Source organism: Enhydra lutris, unplaced genomic scaffold (genome assembly GCF_002288905.1).
Source record: "Enhydra lutris kenyoni isolate GAN:26980312 unplaced genomic scaffold, ASM228890v2 scaffoldscaffold39, whole genome shotgun sequence".
In the NCBI taxonomy this organism is placed as follows: Eukaryota; Metazoa; Chordata; class Mammalia; order Carnivora; family Mustelidae; genus Enhydra; species Enhydra lutris.
In genome coordinates, this window is record NW_019154123.1 from 17259713 (window position 1) to 17281311 (window position 21599).

The 21599-nt window shown below is 40.0% G+C and overlaps 1 protein-coding gene across 1 annotated transcript in view; it reads right to left on the reverse strand.

Moving 5' to 3' along the window:
• Positions 1-13723: 13723 nt before the first annotated feature.
• LOC111154966 (receptor-like tyrosine kinase) overlaps positions 13724-21599 on the reverse strand; it is an 86768-nt gene continuing 78892 nt past the window's right edge. Inside the window, exons 16-17 of the mRNA XM_022514924.1 lie at positions 15091-15227; positions 13724-14162 (exon numbers count right to left, since the gene is read on the reverse strand). Of these exons, the coding sequence (XP_022370632.1) occupies positions 14051-14162; positions 15091-15227 (249 nt within the window). The 3' untranslated portion in view covers positions 13724-14050. The remainder of the gene's footprint in view (positions 14163-15090; positions 15228-21599) is intronic.

Genomic DNA, 21599 nt, shown 5'->3' on the forward strand with positions numbered 1-21599 from the left:
GCCAACGGTGTCAGCTCTTCAGAATGAGATTCTAGGTGATGTTTGTGCTGGTGAATTAGAGCAGAGAGTTGGTGATGTCTAGGTCATAGGTCATTTACTTAGTGGCTCATAGGCACAGATTGCAGCTCAACCCCAGTAGGCACCCTATGGTCTCAGGTCTGGGTCTAGCAGTCAGGTCCATTGGGCCAAAGTTGTTACCACTGCTGAAAGCAACTCTAGGGACTTTAGCTGAATCATGTACATGCATAAATGTAGGCTGACTGTATAGAGGAACATATGAGCTAGCCACCAAATAATATCATAGGGACATAGCTGTGGAAAAGGCAGCCCATCAGTGAGGTCCATGTAAAAACTCCCTACACATGGCCATTTTACCCTAAAGACTGACATGAAAACAATTAAGTCCACCTCTCTCTGTTTCTTTCAGGAATGTCTGTCTTAGAAAGTAACCTTATCTATGACATAACTTTCTCCAAGCCTTTTTCTGAATATATTTAGGTTTTTTCTGCCAGGAGGAACTCTTAGAATAATGAATTCCATATGTGTACATTTTTCAGTGGGAAACAGAAGGATTACCTTTTTCAGTAAAATTATTCTTTGCCCCAAGAAATCATTATATTTAATAAACCCTAAGTGCTATAAGAAGTTGCAAAAGAAGGGGTAGAAGGTCCTTCTTTGCTTGGGGGGCTTAAAATGGAACAGATTAAAAAAAATATGCATCTTTCATAGTCACATGATTCTGTGCTTCCAAACATGTTGAAGGAAAGCATTTCTCCTAACAATTCTTCAGTGTCTGGCAATAAAAACTTGAGTGATTTTCAAAAAACGTATCTCTGGCAGTCAGGGTTATCACTAGGAAGAAAACTGGGGCAGGAGGCCCAAATAGGATGTTATTGCCGAAGTCTGCGGGACAGCATAGAGGGGATAGAAGTCTGGTCCAGCCTACCCTGCAGACACTCTCAGGATGGGGGACTGGAGAAGACTTATCAGACAACCAAATTTCTTCCCCTAGATAACTCAGTAAGAATCACAACAGGAGGAGTGAAGGTGGCTCCCTGGGGAGGCCCTGGAAAAAGGCTGAGAAGTGATGAGTTTTGTGTTGGCTATGTTGGGGTTGAGATGGCTATATGTTGGGTGGGGATATCCAGAAATTATTCAAAAAGGCCTGGACCAGAGATCTAGGTGTGTGGGTGCCAGGCACAGATCAGTTATCTGAGCATAGTTTGAATCACTGAGGGGCAAGATGGAGAAAAAAGACTGGGACAGGAACCTTAGGAGCCCCCCCCATACTTGGGGGAATGGGAGATAGATGCACGCCTGTGTACAAGGTAAGAGCAAGAAAAGGCCCAGGAGAGAAATGTTGGTAGAAGAGCCTTTCAAGCAGGGTGATGTGACTGGTATGGTCAGGAGAATAAGGACTCAGAAAAGGCCATTGAATCTGGCTGCCATGGGAGTCTTAGAACCTGCAGAGGGAGCAGCCCCAGAAAGTAAACACATGAAGTACAGAAAGAACACTGGTCCGAGGCTGGGGGCTGCTAACACCCTGGGCAAGCCAAGAGATGGACCAGGGGAGGTCGAACCATCAGCTCTTCTGGACAGTATGATGGCACCAGGCAGGGGAGAAAGTGAATGGAGAGAAAAGGGAAGTCATGGTCCAGGTCACATAGACAGAGGAAGCCACCAAAGATGGGAAAATCAGGGGGAGGGCCATAAATAGAACACAGCCTAGGGGATCCAGGGTGGGAAGGGACAGTAGTGTTGGCAAGAGGGCAAGTAAGATGAGAAAGCTCCTCTGAAAGAGGGGAGGATTGTTCCAAGAGCCCAGAATGCACTTGAGAAAGAAAGAAGAGCTGCTGAATAGGGCTGAATCAGGAGAGGGCTAAAGACAAAGACGAAGGGGACAGGCGGGTCAGAGTGAGAGCAAGGACAATGAAGACAGTCTGTGGGATACCAACTGGCCAGGCCACAGCACAGAGTCAACCTGGGACAAGCAAACAGTATTGCTTCTGAGAGGGTCCCTGGCCTAGTCTGCTGCAGAAAAAATAAGCCCAAGGTTATGTTGGGGTCGGCCCTCCTTTTTCCTGAGCCCCAGGGACCTCAAGGTCTATAGGTGACCACCCCACAGCGATGGCTTCTCTTCTGGGAACATTTTCCACACCCCTAGCCTAGGAAGTCCTTCTGTCTGGTATAACCACCATGGCCTTGGTCTGTTTCTAGAGGTTCTTCCCCTCACCCACATCTTCCATGGGAGGAAAGTGATGTTTCCAGTGCAATTCCTTCTGAAATTCCTGTCCAGGATTATAGGGTTTCCAGCTGTTCTGGAGAATCAATTCGTGCCATACTTGCCACTATGAGGATGCAGACAGGCCCTTGGTTGGGAGGATTTCCCCGTCACAGGATGGCTCAGGCAGCTGTGAGAATGGACTGGGAAGGCTAGAAGGCAGCCCCATTAGGAAGGGGTCACAGTTATCCAGGAGGAATGATGGGGGCCTGGACCAGAGGGGCAGTGATGGAGGAAAGTGAAGTTGGGGGTGGGGTGCAGGGACACATTTAGAAGGAGTGGGTGGAATATGGGGGTGAGAACAGAGAAACCAAGGATGGTCTCATATTGAGCGGCACTGAATGTTCTCATCTGAACAGCAGGTTTCCAAGTATACCACTTCCTGAAAAGAAGTGTACCCCATTTTCCCGAGAGGGGGTGGAGGGTGGGCAGAGCCTCTGGATGAGAGCATGAGAGGGCCACTTCTCATGGCCTGCATCTACAGTGACTTTCCTGAAAGATCCAGGGCCGAAGACTCTGAGCCAGCTCTGGGAAGGAGTGGGAGGTCCAATCTGGTAGGACCACCTCAGATCTGAACCCCCAACCTCTCTCACCTCCTAGCCTGGGTACAATCATGGCAGTCTGGGCTGGTACAACCATGGCAGTCTCTGGCCAGACTCTTCAAAAACCTGAGAAGAAGAACTGGTGCTTGGATATATAATGATGTAGCTTTCCACAAGATGGGCACTTTTGTTTTTTACCTCTGGGAAATGGAGTATTTGTTTTACAAAAACCAGATTATTGGGTAGAAAGAAGGTGTGTGGGGGAGAGAGACCTAGGGTCCAGATAGTGAAGGGTACCATGTGCTAAGATGGGAAGTCTGAGTACTGTGCAGGGACATACTCTGTGAACCCTCCATCTCACCCTGTCAATCTCCCAAACCCCTGGCCTTTAGACCCAAACCCAGATCCCATTCTAACCAGACCACGAACTCCTATTTTTTAGTTTCACTCTTTTAGTTTCACATCTATCCTGCAACCCCCTAGACTCAAGGACTCCAGGTCCTCGATATACTGGTCTAACTACAACCTCGTCAGTTAGTGCTCAAATGACCACCCAAACTACATCTCATCAACACCCTAAAGTCTCTTGCACTGCTGTTTTCCCGCCTATCCAGAAAAACTCCAATTCTCTTATCAAACTCCCATTCAGCCATCTCTTATCTAGGGCCCTAAATCTGTCCTCTTCTTCCATAGTAACTGAGTTTTAGTTGGGAACATGGCTACCCAGCTAGACCCACTTCCCAGACTTCCTTGCAGTGCCTATGTTCTCACCAATAAAATGAGAGCAGAAGTAATGTGCACAACTTCTCTTTCACTTACCTAAAAAGAAATTACTGCTTTCCACTTCTGCTCTTAGCCCCTTTCAGGAGCTGGAACACTGAAGTGACAAAGACCTAGCCTTGGCCATGCAGCCATATGAGCACAGCCTACTGAATGGCAGAACAAGGGCGCCTGGGTGGCTCAGTTGGTGAAGTGACTGCCTTCGGCTCACTGGGATCAAGTCCTGCATCAGGCTCCCAGCTTTGCAGGGAGTCTGCTTCTCCTTCTGACCTTCTCCCTCTCATGCGCTCTCAAATAAATAAATAAAATCTTAAAAAGAAAAGAAAAAGAAAAAAAAAAAAAAAAGGAATGTCAGAACAAGGGGCACCTGGGTGGCTCAGCCAGTTAAGCATCTGCCTTCTGCTTAGGTCATGATCCTAAAATCCTGGGATCAAGTCCCGCATCCGGCTCCTTGCTCAACAGGGAGCCTGCTTCTCCCTCTGCCTGCTGTTCCTCCTGCTTGTGCTCTCTCTCTCTCTCTGATTAAAAAAAAAAAAAAAAAAAAAGAATGGCAGAACAAGATAGAAGGGATCTAGAACACTGAGTGGATCTAGAAAATGAGCCACCACTCCACTAGCCTAGGCCACTTCCCTCCCTTTGGACTGTAATGTAAGAGAGAAACAAACATTTATTTAATCCATTCCTTGTTACAGCAGATTCTATTACAGTCAAATATGTGGAGAAAAATGCCATCACCAATCAGGACAGTACCACCATAAATCCTTTGTCTCCCAACCTCAGCGGAATTCTACTTTCACTTGTTATTGGTCAGCAACCTTGCAAATTCACCCAGTGAAGGCTACAAACTCTCATGATATTTACCAGGGCTCTGGCCAACCTCTCACTTTCAATCAATAATACTGTCTCTTAGGGCATTATAGACACTAAGACCACCAAACAGGGTCTCCCACCATCTCCCGGCCACCCCTGCAATCCTCTACTGTTACCCAAGGGTAGAGGTGTCCTCTCTGTGCTCTGGTCAGACTCCCTGGATTAAAATCACAGCTCCATTATATACTATCTGTGCAACCTAGCTCAGTTTCCCTTTCCTCAGCAGTAAAATGGAGAGGATGACAACACTACCTGACAGGATGGTGAAGAGCAAATTAAATAATGCATATAAAGGAACTAGTACAATACCTGGTATACAGTAAGCAATGGCCACCTGCTACTAATCCTGCTAAAAAAAGGTGATCACATCACTACCTCAGGGAAGCCATTCACTCAAAACAAAATCCAAACCTCTCAATGTGAGGCCCTTCATGCAACATCAGCCATCTACCCCCTGAATATTCCCTCTTGCCTCTCTCTTTTTTGTTTTTCAGAGAGTGAGCGAGCAGGGGGTGGGGAAACGGCGGAAAGAGAGAATCTCAAGCAGACGTCACATCCAGCATGAAGCCCAATGCAGGGTTCGATCTCAAGACCCAGAGATCATGACCTGAGCTGAAATCAAGAGCCAGACACTCAACCAACTGAGCCACCCAGGTGCCCCTACTCTCTCTTGAACACTGTGCTACAATACCAAACTGCCCACAGGTTTAAAAAATAAATAAAATAAAATAAATGTTTACTCTTTGACAGATTCTATATTAAAATGCCCACCTTTGCAGTATTAATGACTACTCTAATAAAGTAAATCCCCTTCCTGAAAAAGAATAATCACCTCCCTAAAAATCACCAACATGAAAAAGAGTCTATTTTTCCATCTTGTGGCTGGGAAATGATACTGAATTCAGTTTTCTTCCTTGTAAAATAATATAGTTAGGTTACGTAACCCTCTTTTTAGCTCTAAAATGTGATGCTATCCTAAAATGGCTGTGGGGAAAAAAGCAATCTCTGTATCTATTTTTAAATCTTATATTGTTTAAATGCACTTGAAATGTTGCATCCTGTGGAAAGGGAATGAGGCTCTTTTGAGAGGGACAAATGGTACATGAGCCAGATGGTGAGGCTGGCAACAAAGGGATGCTGAAAATGGAAAAGGTCCAAACTGTCCAGAAAGGACAGTGGAGACAGGGGAAGGTCCTCAGGGAGGAGCCAGTCCCAGGTTTGCACAAAGCCTGGCAGCACCAGGTTGCAGCCTCCTGTCTTTTCCTTTTCCTGCCTTCCCAGAAGAACAAGAAGAACTCTAGGGAATACTTATCACAAGACAGGAGTCTGCTTAGCTGACCAAGAATGCTTGTGAGGTCAAATAAAGCTGCCCTTCCTTCAGCTAAGTCATCTGTAGGTATTTCTGGGGGAATAGAAAGAGCAAAGGCCAGAGGGACACTGCCTAGAGATTCCAACACAAAACCTAAAACACAGCTCTATCAAGACACTGCATTTCCTTGTGAAGAGATTATGGTCAAGTCAAGCCCATTCCGAGCAAAGTCAGAGTTAAAGGAACTTTATTCAAAATACTAATTCTGGAGCTCTTCTGCAGCCAGGACCCAAGACCACTTTCTTAAGTCCATCAGAGTATCCAGAGTATCCTGTTCCCGGACTTATACAGACAACTTCTAAGGCATTCTTTAGGTGTGTACTAAGTAATGCCGTGGCCAAGTAGTTTAACTTCAAAAATGAACAAGCCTTATATGGATGCAAATACGCTAAATAAAGGCATATATAATACAGTTCAATAGATTCAGGTGATATAGCATTAAATAAATAAATGCTTATTTAAGCTCTTTTAGTAAGAATTTTTTGGAAACATATAGCCAATCTCTGGCTTATTTCCAAAGGTCCTAGGTAATCAGACCATGAAACTAGAGAAAAGGCACTTGGTAGGAGATACTACAGGCCAAATACTGAGAAGAAATAAATATCCTTGCAAGCTCAAATCTGTAAAGCGGTGGCAGAATTATGGACTAGTGGAAAACAGCAGGGCCAGAGACCAAAGTAACAGCAAACACCAGGGAACAGTAGGTTTTCGGGACAAAGACTTACAGGCTGAAAGTTTAGGTAATAAGTCCTATGAGGCTTTCTCCTCAAACATGGCGGTCCTCGCCAATCTTAAAAGAAGCTGACTGGGCATTCCCTCCATTCATTAAAACTTCACAATCACTGCACTTCCTCTCATACTTGAAAACTTCTGAAGCATTAACTACATTGCTACTGGAGACCAGATTCCAGTCCATTACTCCATTTCTGTGCAGAGAGAGACACTGCTAGCTGCCCATCAACAAACAGCTAGATGATACTTCCTTAGTAACCCAAACCCAGTTTTACTCAGGGTAAGAAAATGCTCAACTAAAAAAACAATGCCCTCAAATATGCATATACTCACAAATGAATAGTATATATCCATACAATGATGAATAGAAAATATCCATACAATGGAATATTATTTGGCAATAAAAAGGAATGAAGTACTGATACATGCTGAGACATGAATCTCAAAAACACTATGTTAAGTAAAAGCTGCTACACACAAAAGGCCACATATTTTAAGATTCCATTTAGATAAGAGGTCGAGAATAGGCAAATGTAGAGACAAAAGTAAATTAGTAGTTGCCTAGGGCTGAGAGTGGGAAATGCTAATGGAAACGGGGTTTCTGTTTGGAATGGTAAAAAATAGGTGACATGTGAATTATATCTCAATAAGGCTGTTGATAAAAAACCAATAAAATCTAATTTCCCACAATGCCTAACAGCTGTCCATGTGCTCTGGCCAGTAAGATGTTGGTGGAAATACACTATGGGAAAGTTAAGAGTCTCATAAAAAGGACTCAGCTAACTCATGCCTTTTGTCTTTCATCCTTTTCCCCTATTCCTAGGTCTAGGCCTCGGGGTCAGGGATGAGGGGAGGGGGGTGACGGTCGCTGAGAGCAAAAAGGTGCTAAAAATCGCAGAGCAGCAAAAATGGAGGAAGCCAGGTAATGGATGATACCCTGGACTCACTGTATCAACCCCAGTTTACCTCTCTCTGGATTTGTAATGGGAAAGAAATAAACCTGTTATTTGGTTAAGTGATTAAAGCTAGATTTCTATCAGTTCTAGCCAATGCTATCCCTCATGACGCATGCCCATCTAATATTAGCCTGTGCTTATCTTGAAGCCAAGAAGGCAAAAGGCAAAAAAGTAGACTCAGAAAGATGCAAAAAAGTTGATTCTAAATATAACATTCAGGTACCTGGAAGTCAGCTTTCTTTCTTTCTTATTTTTAAAGGTAAATAGTTACTTATTCTAGAACTATACATGTTTTCCTCAAGCTTGATATATCCCCACAGGAGTACTTATCCCTCTCTAAAAAGAAATCATTAAGAAATGCTTTAGTTTTGAAATGTGGGATAAACCAAGTATGAACAAATGGCATACTATTATTTGTTCAAAGAATAATTTCAAGTATCAATTCTCATTTCTTTTTTTGAAAAATAAGTAACAAGACGTGTTGGTGAGGATGCGGAGAAAGGGGAAACCTCCTACGTTGTTGGTGGGAATGCAAGCTGGTGCAGCCATTCTGGAAAAACAGTATGGAGGCTCCTCAAAAAGATGAAAATAGAGCTACCCTCTGGCCCACCTAGTAATTGCACTACTGGGTATTTACCCCAAAAATACAAATGTAGTGATCTGAAGGGGCACGTGCACACAAATGTTTATAGCAGCAATGTCCACAATAGCCAAACTATGGAAAGAGCCTAGATATCCATCAATAGATGAATGGATAAAGAAGATGTGGTAAATATATACAAAGGAATACTCTGCAGCCATCAAAAAAAACCCCAAAAAAAACCCCAAAAACGAAATCTTGCCATTTGCAACGACATGGATGGAACAAGAGGGTATTATGCTAAGCAAAATAAGTCAATCAGAGAAAGACAATTATCATATGATCTCACTGTTATGAGGAATTTGAGAAACAAGACAGAAGATCATAGGAGAAGGGAGGGAAAAAAGAAACAAGATGTAACTGGTGAGGGAGACAGACTATAAGACTCTTAATCTCAGGACACAAACTGAGGGTTGCAGGAGGGGCGGGGGGTGAGGAATGGTGTGGTTGGGTGATGGACATTGGGGAAGGTATGTGCTATGGTGAGTGCTGTAAATTGTGTAATACTGATGATTCACAGACCTGTACCCCTGAAGCAAATAATACATTGTATGTTAATAAAAATAGAGTATTTGGGGGAAAATTTTTTTTCTAACATCTGTTCTTTGAAGGGTTAAGAGACATTTCCCATTAGGCCCTTAAAGAATAGAACTCAGAGAGCAAAGGGGTCTGCAGATTCAGTTTACTTATATATAAAATGTATATATTCAATACATTGATGTAGGATGTTCTCTTGTCCCAAGAAATAAAGTTCAATGTTATTCTAAAGTGTTATTCTAAGCATAAAAATGAATGTAGAAAAAAATTATTAACTTAATAAGCAACTGTCTGTATTTTTCCTTTCTAGCCCCATAAATAATATCACCTCCTTTTTATTGTATGAGGTGGTAAGGGGGCAGACCTGGAAAACATTCACCCACTAAACTCAACGAATTACTTCATTTGGGGTAATTATTCACATACAACTCCAAATAAAGCTGACCTTGTGGAAGCATGAAACAATATTCCATTGGGCTAATTATCCCTGTGACCAAAGAAAAAGCAGGGAAAATGAAGAGAAAAGGTGGCCAAGGGATTGGGGAGGATGGTGCTTTTAAGCCACCACTGGGGTGGGATATAGTCTTCCCTACTAATCTGCTTCTTTATTTTATGCTGTATTGGTTTATATTACACAAAACTTGATCTCTTCAAAGTTGAATATAAACATCACACTGATAACATAACAATATTTTAAATAAGAGATAATGCTTTTCAAGAACTAGCAGACTTTTAAGCCAAATCGCTCTCATGCAAATAGATCATTTTTACTTAATTCATTCAATATTCAACCCTGCCATGTGTCAAGCACTAATTAAGCAAATGAGATTCAGATGTGCGTGACATACAAATTGCTATCCTCAAGAATGCACAGCCAAGTGGTAAAAATTAGCCTGCATCTTACCTCTATCAGAGTGCAAACCTGGGAACAAGGCTGAAAAGCAACTACAAAGCCTGAAGAAACAGGGTTAAGGTGTCAGAGCCATTTCCTGGGTGCCTGGGTGATCTGGAATGGAGTGTGGCACTCTAAGAGGAGCAGCATATGCAAAGGAAAAGCCGCATGAAATGACACAATGCATGCAGACTGGAAGCAGTGAGTTGGTGAAGAAGCAAGAGGTGAACTGCAGAGAAGAGTGGTTGACTTTGTGTACCTGGGACTTGGGAACTCTATCCCAAAGGCTTTGGGAAAGTGCTGAAGGGTTTAAGCAGGGATAGCAGCTCTATGCTAGGAAGCACTACTCTAGCAGAGACTGACTGGCTGGGTGGGTTAAAGGCCAAGGCCAGTCCAGAAGTTGTGGAGGCGATGGGGCAAAAGATGATGGCAACAAGCAAGATGACCAAGTTGGGTCTGAAGTCCTAAGGAAGTGAACTCAACAGAAGCTGATTTTCATATAATGGAAACACTTCAAGTCCTGTTTTCAAGTTCATTTCAAGTTCAAGTTTCAAAACATTTCAAGTGCTACTTCCCCATCCCTTCACATTTTTTCCCCAATAAAAACACAGCCTTTACCACAAGGACTGGGGGCTGGACTAGTGTTTCATGCTTGTAGACCAAATGACAAGAAAAAAGAGTGTCCCATACTCCAGAGGGATTTCTTCCCTTTATTGGATCATTCCTATTAGCCTGTGGAACATCTCGCAGTACTCTATCTTCACCTGGAAAAAAACATGCTCTCCTCCCAGTCCTCCAACCTGCACCCCAAACACTTCTTTGGTCTCCTGTAGTTAACTGCTCCATTTCCCTTCACAGCAGAACTCTCCAAGAGTGTTGACTACAGCAGGGTCTCCACCTTCCCACACTGTATTCATACTTCAGCTTGCTCTAATCCCTACTGCTTTTGTCAATAACCTCCATAATGCCAAATCCCATAGAGTCTTCTTTCTCCATTTTGAAATACTTACTTTCCTGGGCTTCCATGACACCTCATTTTCCTGTTATTGTTGCTGCTGTTTTCAACTACAGTGGCTTCTGCTTAGTCCTTTTTTTGGTATCTCTTCTTCCTTCACTAGAGTGTTAAATGTTGAGAGAGTGTAAGAGTCAGTCCTAAAACCTCCTTCCATCTAAATTCTCTCCAGAGGTTAAGTTTATCCAGTACCATGACTCTAAATAAAGTCTACATGTCACACTCCTAAATTAGTACGTTCAAAGAGAACTCTTCCTTGAGCTGCAGCTCTCATCTGTCTACTTAGATAACCAATTGGTACCTCAAACATGGCCTACAACAGATAACTGATTCATTCCATCTGCCAAAGCAAAATCCTGTTCCTTCTAAAGGTTTTCCATCTCAGTATATAGTCTGGCCACACAACCAGATGCCCAAGCCCCAAACCAACTAGTCATCCCTGATTACTCTCTTTCATTCTCTACCTGACCCTCCAACATCCAAAGGATATAGGTCCTGTTACCTTCAAAACATGTCTCCAACCTACCCCTTCCAAACACCCATACTACCCAAATTGCTCCAAAACCAGTGTCTCTTCTTTCCTGAACTATGCAGCAGTTTCTTAAAGACTCTTATTACTTTCCCCTTTGCCTCCCTACAATTTAATCTTTACAAAAGACCTGGCATAATATTTTTTAAATGACAAGTCAAATCATGTTACTCCCTTATTTTAAAAAAATCCTTGAATGAAAAGTTCCATTTTATTTAGAATAAAATATGTCCCCCATGGCTTACAAGGCCCTGCTACTCTCTGTTACTGTATCTCCCAGACCTCATCTGGTACCCTCCCATCCCTAACTACATTCTAGTCACATGGGCCTCTGTCCTCTTCTTCCAGCAACAGCAGTTGGAAGATGAACAGGTAGGGCCAAATCTAGAGGGCAGCTTGTTCCTGCTTTAAGGCCTCTTCAATTATGTCCCTTCAGAATGGATCTATTCATAGCTGGTGTTTTGTCATTCAGATCTCAGCTCAAATGCTACCTGCTCAGAGAAGCCTGGCTAAATATTACACCTCAAGTTCTTCTCTATGATACTGTTCTTTTTATTTTTCATAAACACTTACCAAAATCTTACTTATGTTCATTATCTGCTTCTCCCAACCAGAATGTAAAATCTAGAAAGGGAGGAACCTCATCTGTCCTATTCCCTGCATAGCTTGAGAGCCAGACATACAGTGGGCACTCAATAAATACACATGTATTGAATGAATAACCCAATCCTCCTTGATTCTACAAGTAAAATTTTCTTACATTGGGGTGTTATAAGAAAGGAGCTCTAGGTCATTAGAGCCAGCTTATAATATCACATCAGCACTTTGTTAATTTGCTTCTTTCCTTAAAAAAGTGTATTTTCTGCAAAATGTCTTCAATAAATATTCACACCCTAGAACAAAAAACAACTGGAAGATGACCAGCCACAGAAATCTTGTAACTGCTTTTTTCATTGAAGTCAATGACTCCAAGTAGCTCAGCAAGAAAAATCTATTTGAAGTCTTAAACCACTTACCAAAACAAATGCACATACATAAAATAAAATAGCTTACAAACACAAAAAGATAAGGTTAAAGGCATCACACATCCCAGCAAACTGAGAGCACCTCTGAGAGCACCTGCTAATTTGGGATAAAAGTCAGATGTCAGCACTTTTTCTTTTGAGCCAATCTTGTATAAAGAACTGTGATTTCTAACAATGCAATAATCTGAACACAAAACAGAACGCACTGAATGTTGAGAGGGATGCTAAAGTTGAACCATTCTGTGTGCATAATACATATAAGAACTAAAAAAGTATTTGTTGACTGAATGCCCTCTAAGATTGCAGGTTGTGAACAAAAACGTTTGTAATTTTTGAAGACTTCAAACAGAAAACTGGACGTTCAGGGGGCTGAGTATTTCATAACACAAAAGAACCAGTGTTCTTAATAAATGGTACTCAGAAAAATCATGCTCTTAGGTTGCCTTTGGCAGAGCATGTGTTGTGCGAGCTATTTTTCCAGATGTGCTGATTCATAAAACTTCAACAATGGCAGAAACCTCCAACTGCTATACATTCTTCCTAATATACCTATGAGGACAGGAGTAGAGGCAGGCACCCATAGGCCTATTTAGAACGCTCATTCAACTCTGCCTTAGGTCAACTACAACCAAGCATAAATACATATATATCCCCCATTTAATGGCTCTGGAGAATAGTGTCAATGTTGTAATACTTCCCTGTAATAATGATCCCAAGTTATTAGAACTAGGAGACTGAGTAGAGTCAGCTGTTAGGGCTTAGGAGCCTGATTACGTGGGTATCTATCTAGCTGGTACATGTTCAAAGACTTACCAAACACAACCAATCATTCATTAGGAACAATATTTTCAATACTATTATAATATAAAACAAATCTTTTAATTTTTCAAGTGTTTTAAGAAACAACTTTATACTTAAACCAGCCTTGAAGCACAAAATTCACCAGTTTACTTTTTTGTTTTTTACACTATCCAGAACAACTGAAACACCCCCTCTGTGCACAGCACTATTCTACGTGCAATAAAAGGGATTCTTAACCTTAGAAACACGATTTCACTTTCTGGAATAGTATCATCTCCTTTTCTAGAGAGTAAAAAATAAATAAAATTACCATCGTTTACTACTGACTGACCTGCCCCCAGCCTATTTCTGGCTGATGGAAATGCTAATTCCTGTCAAATTTAAGTGTTTCAATGAATTCATCTTCTACTTTCCCCAAAATAAGAAAGCAGAAATAATTTTCATTAAAAAAATAAAAAAGAAACAGTTTCCCACAAAAGGACAATTTCTAAGGTTTTTTTTTTATATTTTTTACCCTAGCTTTTAAGTTTTCTTCCTCCAATATTGCCTTTTCCTATACAAGGCAAACCAGACATCTTTTTGTGTTGTTTTCCTTTTCCTAAGAAAAAGTAATATATCTTGAAGACAAACCATTCCCAGGACTAGTGATAAATACTGAAAAAGAAAAGCCAAACTTTAAAGGTGAATCACCTACATTACCTTGATGAAGTAAAAAAGTAAAAAAGCAGTTGGCACTAAGATAGCTATTCCAAGTATCTGTGTTTAAACAATTTTAAAAACTGTTTATTTATTTTGTAAGAATGTACCCCTAGTCCAAAGTAACTATGTTTTAAAAAATTGGGGGCCAAAAAATTTATAAAAAACCCTTTCAGTTCAACCTAATAAAAATGATATCTAGAAAATATTCCACATTATTAAGTCTGTCTTTAAAAGTTCCGATCCTAAAGCATTCCTAAGGCACAGTGCTCCGGAAGGCATATGTGCTTCTGCTGGTGGTGCATGACGTACAAAGCATCCATGACTGGTTCCAAGGGAGTCCCAAAAGGCACCATGCTCCTGATGCCCTGGGACTGTGAGAGGAGAGTCAGACATAGGCCCCCAGGGCTGCATGGAACTCCGTGAGACACTGTACCAACTGCTGGAACTTGGGCCTCTCCTCTGGATCTAAGGCCCAGCAACAAGCCATCACAGCGAATCTGCAATGACAAAAATAGAAAATCGGACTAATGATGCAACAGTACCCCTAATCTTTTGGTCAATTCGATGCCAGTTGTTTTCTGTCTAAAGGTGGGCATGGGGAGAATGACATACTAAAAATCAATGAATATTACTCTATGTTAGCAGTTCTAAAATGAAAAGAAACTAAAACGAGTTATCTGGATTTTATGTGTGGATTTCAACTCTTCATAACATCATAGCAAAATACATCAGCAAATATTGAGAGTTCATGTAAATCCCTAAAACACAGACAAAATAATAACCTGTATTTTCTGAGAGAAAGAACTTGGAAGAAGAGGAAGATTAAGCTCTAAGCACCCTGGATCTACAGTAAAATCAGTGCAAAAGCTGCCACCTCACCATGGTATAGAAACTTTCAGGGGATTCAGGAAGCAAGACCACAGTCATCTGTGCACTCAGTCACCCCTGAATAGCCTCCTGCCTACCCTACTCCCTTTATATGGGAACATTACCTACATGATGAAGACAGGAAACAGGAACTATCGCAGCCTGTAACATTTTCCTTATGTATCAGTTGACACCAAATGGCAAGGCAAGATGACAATGAGAGAGGCTTTCTATAACTAAGGCTGTATAAATAAAACTCGGATACTCACTCTACACAGAATAACTGACACAGTATTTCCTTACCATGTACATTATTGGTCTCTCAGATTAGACTAAGCACTACAAGTAAAAGAACTATAAAACGTTCTAATGTCCAATGCATTAAAGAGTGAATGAATCTGGCTAACTCTGTGGTTTTCTATGAGTCTAATTCAAGTCCAAAGAGTCATTACTCTCCAGAGGGAAGTCTCTGTATGAATATGGACACCTGCTCTTCTTCTTTTATCCCAGTATCATAAATGGAATGAAACCCACGTCTTCAAGCTCAGAGAAACTCACAGCTCATCAGGACAGTTGATTGGCTGGGCTATTCGATAACCATCTTTCAGGTATGCGGCCATCTCAAAGGGATCAATGTCCACATAGGGCGTCTGGCCCAGAGTCATGAGCTCCCACAGTGTCACTCCGAAGGCCCACTGAGGAAAGAAGAAGAAACACAATGAAGGAAATGTAAAACACTTGTCAAGAGTGCTGTTGCCTGTGACCAGGTATGGACCAAAAATAGCACCTGACTCTTAAGGAAAGCAAAATATTATCTACAAAAAGAAGTCTACCATAGCTAGTTTCTCCTGCTGGGAGAAAAAAGCATTTTAATGACTGCACCCTTTAATAGGAATATCATTATTATATACTATATTATATATTCTAAGGTAATTAGATCCCTTGGAAAGAACGTTTTTTTACCGCTGATTACAAGACCAACCACCCCAAACTGCTAATTATGTCTAAAATTTTCTTAATATGAAAAATGCTACATTGAATAAGTATAGTTAATCTATATAACTGAGAAGTGGAAAATAAATTTAACTTTAGCCTAACTGGAGGGAAGAGAATTCTGAATAACTATGTAAACTATGTAAAAATATAAGATGTCATGGATTTTTACTATACTTAAATGATTGAAATTAACAGATGAAGGTATCCTGAAAAAAGATTTTCTAAACTTGCTTGAGTAAAAGATCAGATTTATTTAAAATCAGCATGTGAACTACTGGTAGAAACAGAAATCAAAAGCAGTGACAAGAGTGTTCATTCATGGTTCAACCAGAGCTCCCCATTTTGGCTCAGCTATGGTTACACTGGCTCATAGGGATTATGCAGAGGGCAGGTAACATTTCTACACAGAGTTACTGCCATACAGCCAGAAAGGATTCAGAGCAGGGATTCCTGCTATCTATGAACCCATGAACCCTGAGATGAGAACAGCTAAACTGGATGAGGAGGAAAATAACATTTTTATGAGTCCCTTCTGTTCTAGACATTTTGAATCCTTTATCTCCATCTAATTTTCACAACAAACCTGTGAGAAGAACTGGTAGCCCAATTTTACAGGTAAGAAAACTGAGGTTCAGAGAAGTAATTGGTCCAAAAACCAAAATTTTTTAATGAGTGAAGGGGAAAGAAATAGAGAAAAGGAAAAAACACAAGTTAAAAACAAGTCTGTTTGCAAGATCTGAGCATAGTGCATTAAATTTTAAGTAATTATTTTTCAATAGTAACAAAATCCAGAAATACTTCCTTCCTGAAATATACAGGTTTTTTAAAAACCTTGTATTAGGGAACAATAATTTTATTTCTTATTATAATCTATGAAAACAAAACAAAAACCCAGTGGAGAGAGATATCTTTTAGAGTATTTAAAAAATATCAGTGGAGAATTCTATACCAAACCAAAATATACTTCAAAAATGAAGGCAAAAATACACACTTTTTAGACAAACAGAAGCTGAGATGGAAATCTGGATCTACAAAGAAAATGCATAGTATTAAAAACATGAGTAACAATTAGATTTTTTTTCTTATTTTCAAGTTTAATGGATTGTTTAAAGCAAAATCAGTAACAATGTATTGTGCGGTTTATAATGTGTTTAGTAGCAAAATGTATGCCCACAGTAGCATAAAGGGTAGAAGAAGATGACAAATGGAAATATTAAGTGCTTATGTTAAACACAAATGGTATAATATTATTTGAAAGTAGAGGGGTACATCATAAACTCTAGGACAGGTTTCTCAACCTCAGCACTATGAATACTGTGGGCTGCACAATTCTTTGTTGTGAGAGGCTATCCTGTACCTTGTGGGATGTTTAGCAATATCCCTGATCTCTACTCACTAGATGCCCCAAGTGTGATAACTGAAAATACCTCCAAATGTCCCCTAGTGGGGACGACGAAACTGGCCCCTGTTGAGAACAACAAAATTGTCCCAAGTTGAGAACCACTAAGCTAGACTAAACAAAGAAAATAAAGAACACAAATTACTGATAATCAGAAATGAAAGAGGGACCATAATTACATCAAAAAATACAAACTCAACAACAGTTAAGTTCAGTAACTTAGATGAAATGAACAAATTCCTCAAAAGACACAAATTACCAATAGATGTAAGAATAAATAGAAAACTCATGTAGCTTATATCTATTAAAGAAATTGAATTTGGGTTGCCTGGGTGGCTCAGAGGATTGAGCATCTGCCTTTGGTTCAGGTCATGATTTCGGGGTCCCGGGATGGAGCCCTGCTCAGCATGGGAGCCTGCTTTTCCTTTCTCCCTTTTCCTCTGCCCCTCCACTGGTTCTCTCTCTCTCTCTCTCAAATTAATAAATAAAATCTTAGGAAAAAAAAAAAGAAAGAAAAAAGAAATTGAACCGTAGTTAAAAAATCTTTTCACGAAGAAAACTGCATCTCGTTTCACTGGGTGAATCCCATCAAAGTTGAAAGAAGAAAACAAGATGAATTTATGTTCGTTCCCTACGGATGCCATAATGAAGTACCATAAACTAGATGGCTTAAACAACCATATGTGTTATCCCACAGTTCTGGAGTCTAGAAGTTCAAAATCAAGATGTACCAGGGCTTTGTTCCCTCTAAAACTCATGGGGAAGGATCTTTCCCTGCTCACGCCCAGCATCTGGTGGTGGCCACAAGTCCTTGGTGCTCCTTGGCTTACAGACACAGCCCTTCACGCTCTGCCCTTCACGGACATTCTCCCCTCACATGTTTGTATCTCTTCTTACAAGGATACTAGTCATGCTGGATTAAGGTCCACCCTAATTGGGTAGGACATCATCTTAATATTATTATCTGCAATGACCTTATTTCCAAATAATGTCACATTCTAAGGTGAATTCAAACTGTTCTACAGAGGAGCACAATTCAACCTATAACACAATCCTATACAAACCCTTTCAAAAAACAGAGGAAAGTGAGTATTTCCCAATTCATTTTGAAGCCAGCATTCCCTTAAATACCATAACCATAAAGTCAAGTCTTTGGAACTTAGTATCATTTTCACTGACAGATCATTAGGGTGGAGCAATGCCCATCCCAGAAGTCTGTGTTCTTGAAGGGGGTAGGGGAAGAGGAAGGGAGGAACAGATGCAAATGCATATGTAGTTTTAAAATCTCTATAGAGGGGTGGCCAAGTTGGTTAAGCGTCTGACTCTTCATTTTGGCTCAGGCGGTTCTTTGGGGGTCATGGGAGCCCCACAGTGGCTTCTGCATTCCGCAGGGAATCTGCTTAAGGTTCTCTCTCCCTATGCCCCTCCTGCTTATGCTCTCTTTTTCTCTGAAATAAATCAATCTTAAAAAAAAAAAAAAAATCTCCATAGAAACAGAACCTACTAGAACTTTCCTTAAAATTACTAGCTTAAGGGGTGCCTGGGTGCCTCAGTCGGTTAAGTGTATGCCTTTAGCTTAGATCATGATCCCAGAGTCCTGGGATGGAGCCCCGTGTTGGGCTCTCTGCTCAGCGGGGTGTCTGCTTCTCCCTTTCCCTCTGTGGCAACACCTGCTTGTGCTCTCTCTGTCAAATAAAAACAAAAACAAAAAACTAATGGTTTAAAAATGGAAAAATGATTTCAAATTAATAAAAGTTAAAGGAAGGTGCCTACATACATCCAGGTATCTGTCTATCTTAAAAGTGTACTCTAGGTAAACTTTTAAAAATAATGACGATGATTAGTAATGCTTACTTAGCATTTTAGTAATTTTTAGTAATTAGTAATTAAAATGATTTTAAAAATCATGTCTCATTTCCATATGTAAGGTAGTTCACTACTCTGATGGAACAGAGCCCAAAGAAGTAAAACTGGTTGGGTGTTCCCATCCCTTCTTCATGAAATGAGATGGATCTGTTCTTATTCACCAATTGTGGCAACAGCTGTAGAAAAGGAATAATCAATCCAAACTAGATTTTGGAGGAAGAAACAATGGGAATGAGTAATAAGTGATACTCCCATTTTGTACACAGGGACTAACCCATCCAATGACGAGGGAGGTACACTCTAACAACTTCCGACTGTAAGGGGCCTTCACAGTAATGCTGCTGATATCTGAGGTATGGAAGGTACCCAGGTATGAAAACAGTATAATCTGTATAAGCTGACTTTAAAAAACTACTTTTTTCACATTGTTTTGTCTACATTATTAACACAAAGCATCCACCTAAGGTTCTCATAGTACATATTGCAACACTAAAAAACACCAAAATGAAGAACAATAAAGCCAAAGGGTACATTGCTGTTTCATTTCCTTAAAAGTCAACAAAAGTGATTAATTACATGTTGGCTCACCAACTCTTTAAAAAAAATCAAGACCAAATAGTATGAGGATGATTTGTGGAAAAATTGCCCTCTAAAGTCTTCTGATAACTAAGCCATTTAAAATTCCGACAGACTTATTCTATAATTTCCTTTTGTTTGACGTTGTTGAAAAGGGGGCAATAAGGTTAAGCTGTTTTTTCCAGAGTTTTATGAAAGGCTGCTGTTACATCCGTTTAAAGAGCATTTAGAGAATAACAATGTTCTCTTATTAATCTTACTCTTTTTCTCCCAATTTGTGTTATTTTATAGTTTCTAAATATATAGGATATGAAACTTTTTTCACTAACAAGAAACACTGATGTCAGCTGTCAAAGTATATAAATAAGATTCTTTTCTACTCTTTAATGTAATATTAACTAATGCTGGGGCTGTAAGAGATTTCCATTCTGTTTCTTCAGGAATTTATCAGGCAAGGCTGACTTCAGTGTACTACACACTGCTGAGAAAAGAATTTTGTTTATTTCTAAAAGGTCTCATCTGACCACAATGAAAGCAGCACAATCAGATGTTTTATGATTGGCCTTTCTGTTAATACTAGAAACCTAATACCCCCTACTCACATATGAAATGGGATTCAGATGACCAAAGTGCAATTAATTTAATCTGGGTCAAGTGTTTTCCAAGCTTGAAAAATGAGAAGAATCATCTAGAGTGTCTGTTACAAGTACAGATTCCTCAGTCCTATCCTAGTAATTCTGAAGCCTGGAACTCAATATTTAAACAAGAGTCTTTATTTAGTCTTAAGAGCTAGCAAATTTAGAAATTAATCTTAGATATGTTAGTAGTACTGGTCAGAAAACAAAAAAAGTTTTTATTTCTATTTTAGTATGGCTGATATTCAAGAAAATGCCATAAAGTACTCAATTTGATAAGACCTGATATATGTATACTCTCCTGCAACCACTGCCACAATCAAGATAATAAACATATCCATCACCTCCAAAAGATTCTTCCTATTCTAGAATAATTTCCTCCAGCTCCTCCCCACTGCTACCTCTACCACTCCCAAGTAACCATTAATCTGCTTTCTGTTACTAGTTGGCATTTTCTAGAATTATATATAACTGGAATCACTCAAACAGTACACTTCTTTGCCTAGCTTCTTTCACTGAGAATAATGATTCTGTCATTCATCTATGACACAGCACGCATTGAGAGTTCATCCCTTTCATTGTTGAATAGTAGTCCATTATATGACTACAGCAGCTCTTTATCCATTTACCTGTTGATGGACATTTGATTATCTCCAGGTTTAGTTACTGAAAGCTGTTAAAAACACCTGTGTACAAGTACTGGTAAGGGTTTATGCTTTCATTTATCTAGGAGCAAAATAACTGGATATGGCAGATACAACTTCTGGGGGGAGGAAAGGCTGAGGAGAAGGGAGAGAGAGAATCTTAAGTACGCTCCATGCTGGGCCTCACAACCCTGAGATCATGACCCTAGCAGAAATCAAGAGTTGGATGCTTGACTGTCTGAGCCACCCAGGTGCTCCAGATATGTTTAACTTTTTAAGAAACTATCAAACTGTTTTCCAAAGTGAACATACCTATATATTAGACTCCCAGAAGCAGTGTAAGAAAGCTACAGTTCCTCCATATCCTTGGGAATGTCAGTCTTTAATTTTAGCCATACAAATGGGTGTGTAATGTTTTCTCACTGTGGTTTTATTTTGCATTCTCCTAATGACCAATGAATTTGATATTTTCATGTGCTTATTTGCCATCTGTATATCCTCACTGCTGAAACATCTCTTCAAATATGTTGTCCGTTTTTGTTACTGAGTTTTAAAAATTCCTTATATATTTTGCATGTATTTCCTTTATCAGATGTATATGATTTGCAGATATTTTCTCTGAATGTGACTTGTCTTTTCATTCTCTGAATACTATATTTCAAAGAGCACAAGTTTTAAATTTTGATAGCTTGATTTGTTCTTCCAGGGATCTTGACTTGATGGCCCAAGAAATCTTTGCTTAACACAAACTTCCAAAGGATTTTCTTCTTTGTTATCTTCTAAAAGTGCTATAGTTTTAGATTTTACATTCAAATCTCTGATCTATTTTGAGTTAATTTTTGGATATATGGAGCAAGGTTTGGATCAAAGGTCATTTTTTTGTAGCTGGATATTGAAGTGCTCCAGGACTGTTTAAAAAATAATCCTTTCTCCACCAAACTGCCTTTGCAC